This window comes from Rhagoletis pomonella, unplaced genomic scaffold (genome assembly GCF_013731165.1).
Source record: "Rhagoletis pomonella isolate Grant_MI unplaced genomic scaffold, Rhpom_1.0 Rhpom_scaffold_00006, whole genome shotgun sequence".
In the NCBI taxonomy this organism is placed as follows: domain Eukaryota; kingdom Metazoa; phylum Arthropoda; class Insecta; order Diptera; family Tephritidae; genus Rhagoletis; species Rhagoletis pomonella.
The window spans coordinates 48,791,061-48,793,066 of NW_023458560.1; the positions used below are offsets into that span (position 1 = coordinate 48,791,061).

General features: G+C 35.4%; 1 protein-coding gene across 1 annotated transcript; it reads right to left on the reverse strand.

Annotated features, from left to right (window-relative positions):
• Nucleotides 1-1,397: 1,397 nt before the first annotated feature.
• On the reverse strand, nt 1,398-1,736 carry LOC118741695 (vitelline membrane protein Vm26Aa-like). The gene has a single exon (XM_036473668.1). The coding sequence runs from the start codon at nt 1,734-1,736 to the stop codon at nt 1,398-1,400; it is 339 nt and encodes a 112-aa protein (XP_036329561.1).
• Nucleotides 1,737-2,006: the final 270 nt, after the last annotated feature.

Genomic DNA, 2,006 nt, shown 5'->3' on the forward strand with positions numbered 1-2,006 from the left:
TGGCAACCCTCTTGAAACATTCCAAATGTGGAAACTTCACACTCTTTCGTTTGGTACCCATATTTATTATATTTCATATATAACTCGTGTAAATTTAGTTCGACTTTTCAAACAGGTGGCAACCCTCTTCAAAACATTTTCAAACTATTACCTTCTTTAACCTCTTTCGTCAGCCACCCATATGTGGATACGTATTTCGATTACCTAATTCCTTAAATTTAAATTGGCTATGATATTTTAAACAGGTGGCACCTCTCATACAGTATGAAGAAAAAATGCATTTCAAAACCGTTGCGATTGATACCGATTTTGTAATAATTGGTTTAACTTTTTAAATAATTGGAACTCAATTTTTTTAAGGTGGCAACTCTTTTGTGGAAAACGTAAAACATTGTTGGACATCTAAAGCTCAAACCCTGTAATTTGATACCTCACTTTTGAAAATCGAACAGACGGTACGGATCTGTTGGCACTGATTATGGAATAATTTAAGTTAAATTTTTTAACAGGTGGCAACTTTTTTCGAAAAACTAAAACCTTATTTAACTTTATTTTAAACGAACGCCAAAAAACGTCAAAAACCCTAGTAAATGCAATGGGGGCACCAATAAAAAATCTTTAGTATTAAAAAATGGCTAAATAACCAATTGGGTATTATTATTGGAAGTCTCCCGAAGAGAACCAGAGTTCTCCGATCGAAAAATTTTGATATTCAACAATTCTATACCATTTATACGAAAAGTTGTTTTTTCTCATATAAAATATATATGTATGTATTTGGAAATTTTTTAGCGCTTTGAGCGACCTTTAAATATTAATTGATTTCAAAATAAAATAATATGTCTATATTTGTTTTCAGTATAGAACAATCCTAGGCGGTGAGAGCATTAAAATTCTAACTTTCTTTTATTTTTGACAGCTCACCCTAGAAAAAAGCTAGAAAAATTTAAATGCAATTAGTAGAAGTATTTTGAACTTTGGGCCCAAAATATGCTCTAAAAGACAAAAACATTAAGGTATACTATTTTTTCCTTAGAGTTGTTAATGAAAAACTTGCTTTAATTGCAAAATACTTAATTTTTTTTCAATTTTTTTTCGAGTTCTCAAGCTGAATGAGCAATTTTAAGGAAGCCACAATTCAAAACACTGTTCTACCACTGAACTTTGCACCAGACTAAAGAGCATTTTTTTCTGCATCCCAACACAAAATTCCTATTAATCTTTTCACTACAGTAAGTCAATTAAAAGTCGCAAATTTAGCTCAAAAGTTTTAATTTTTTTTTTTATTATTATTTTTATTTATAAATAACAAACAGCGCTCAGCTATAACTCATATCCGCACGCATAGTCCTTGTAGTCCTGGTCCATAAACGATTCCATTGGAATCAATAAGTCTCTCAATAAACATAAGCTGGGACGGGTGCGGTGTAAGCACCGGCTGAACCGTATGATGCTGGGGCTGGAGCTGGAGCGGAGCAAGCGACTGGAGCCAAGTTAGGTTGACAGCTGAAGAGATAGTTCTTGGGGCAAGGAGGTGCTGGAATGGTGGGAGCGGCACCGTAGGCTGATTTACGGTAGCGGCTCAAGTCGTGTAAGGCCTGCACGTTAACCGCTTGTACATTCTGTTCCGCCTTGGCATCTTGGTCGGCCGAAGCGGAGCTACCGCTGCTGGATGGTGCGGCCAAGACAACGCTGAAGATGGTGGCGAACAAAGCAATAGCTACGAAGAATTTCATGGTGAGTTTGGTTGTGGTTTTTTGGTTCTTGTAATAACTTGAACTATGAAGCTGCAGAAGTGAACTGATGATTTTTGATAGCCAACGATGTGGCTTTTATACTAAATGTTATTTTGCTTATTGTTATTATTATATTATTTAATGCTTTAAGCGCTCAGCTTTGGTTTGGTTGATTGCTGGTGCAGCAGTTTATGCTGAGGTTAGCGAAAATTCTTCAGCAACGCATTGGAATTTTTTCGCTTGCGCTATAATTTTGCCGAGTTGTAAATT

Excerpts from the sequence above, each read along its gene's own strand:
- LOC118741695 (XM_036473668.1), bottom strand. The coding sequence starts at position 1,736 with ATGAAATTCTTCGTAGCTATTGCTTTGTTCGCCACCATCTTCAGCGTT.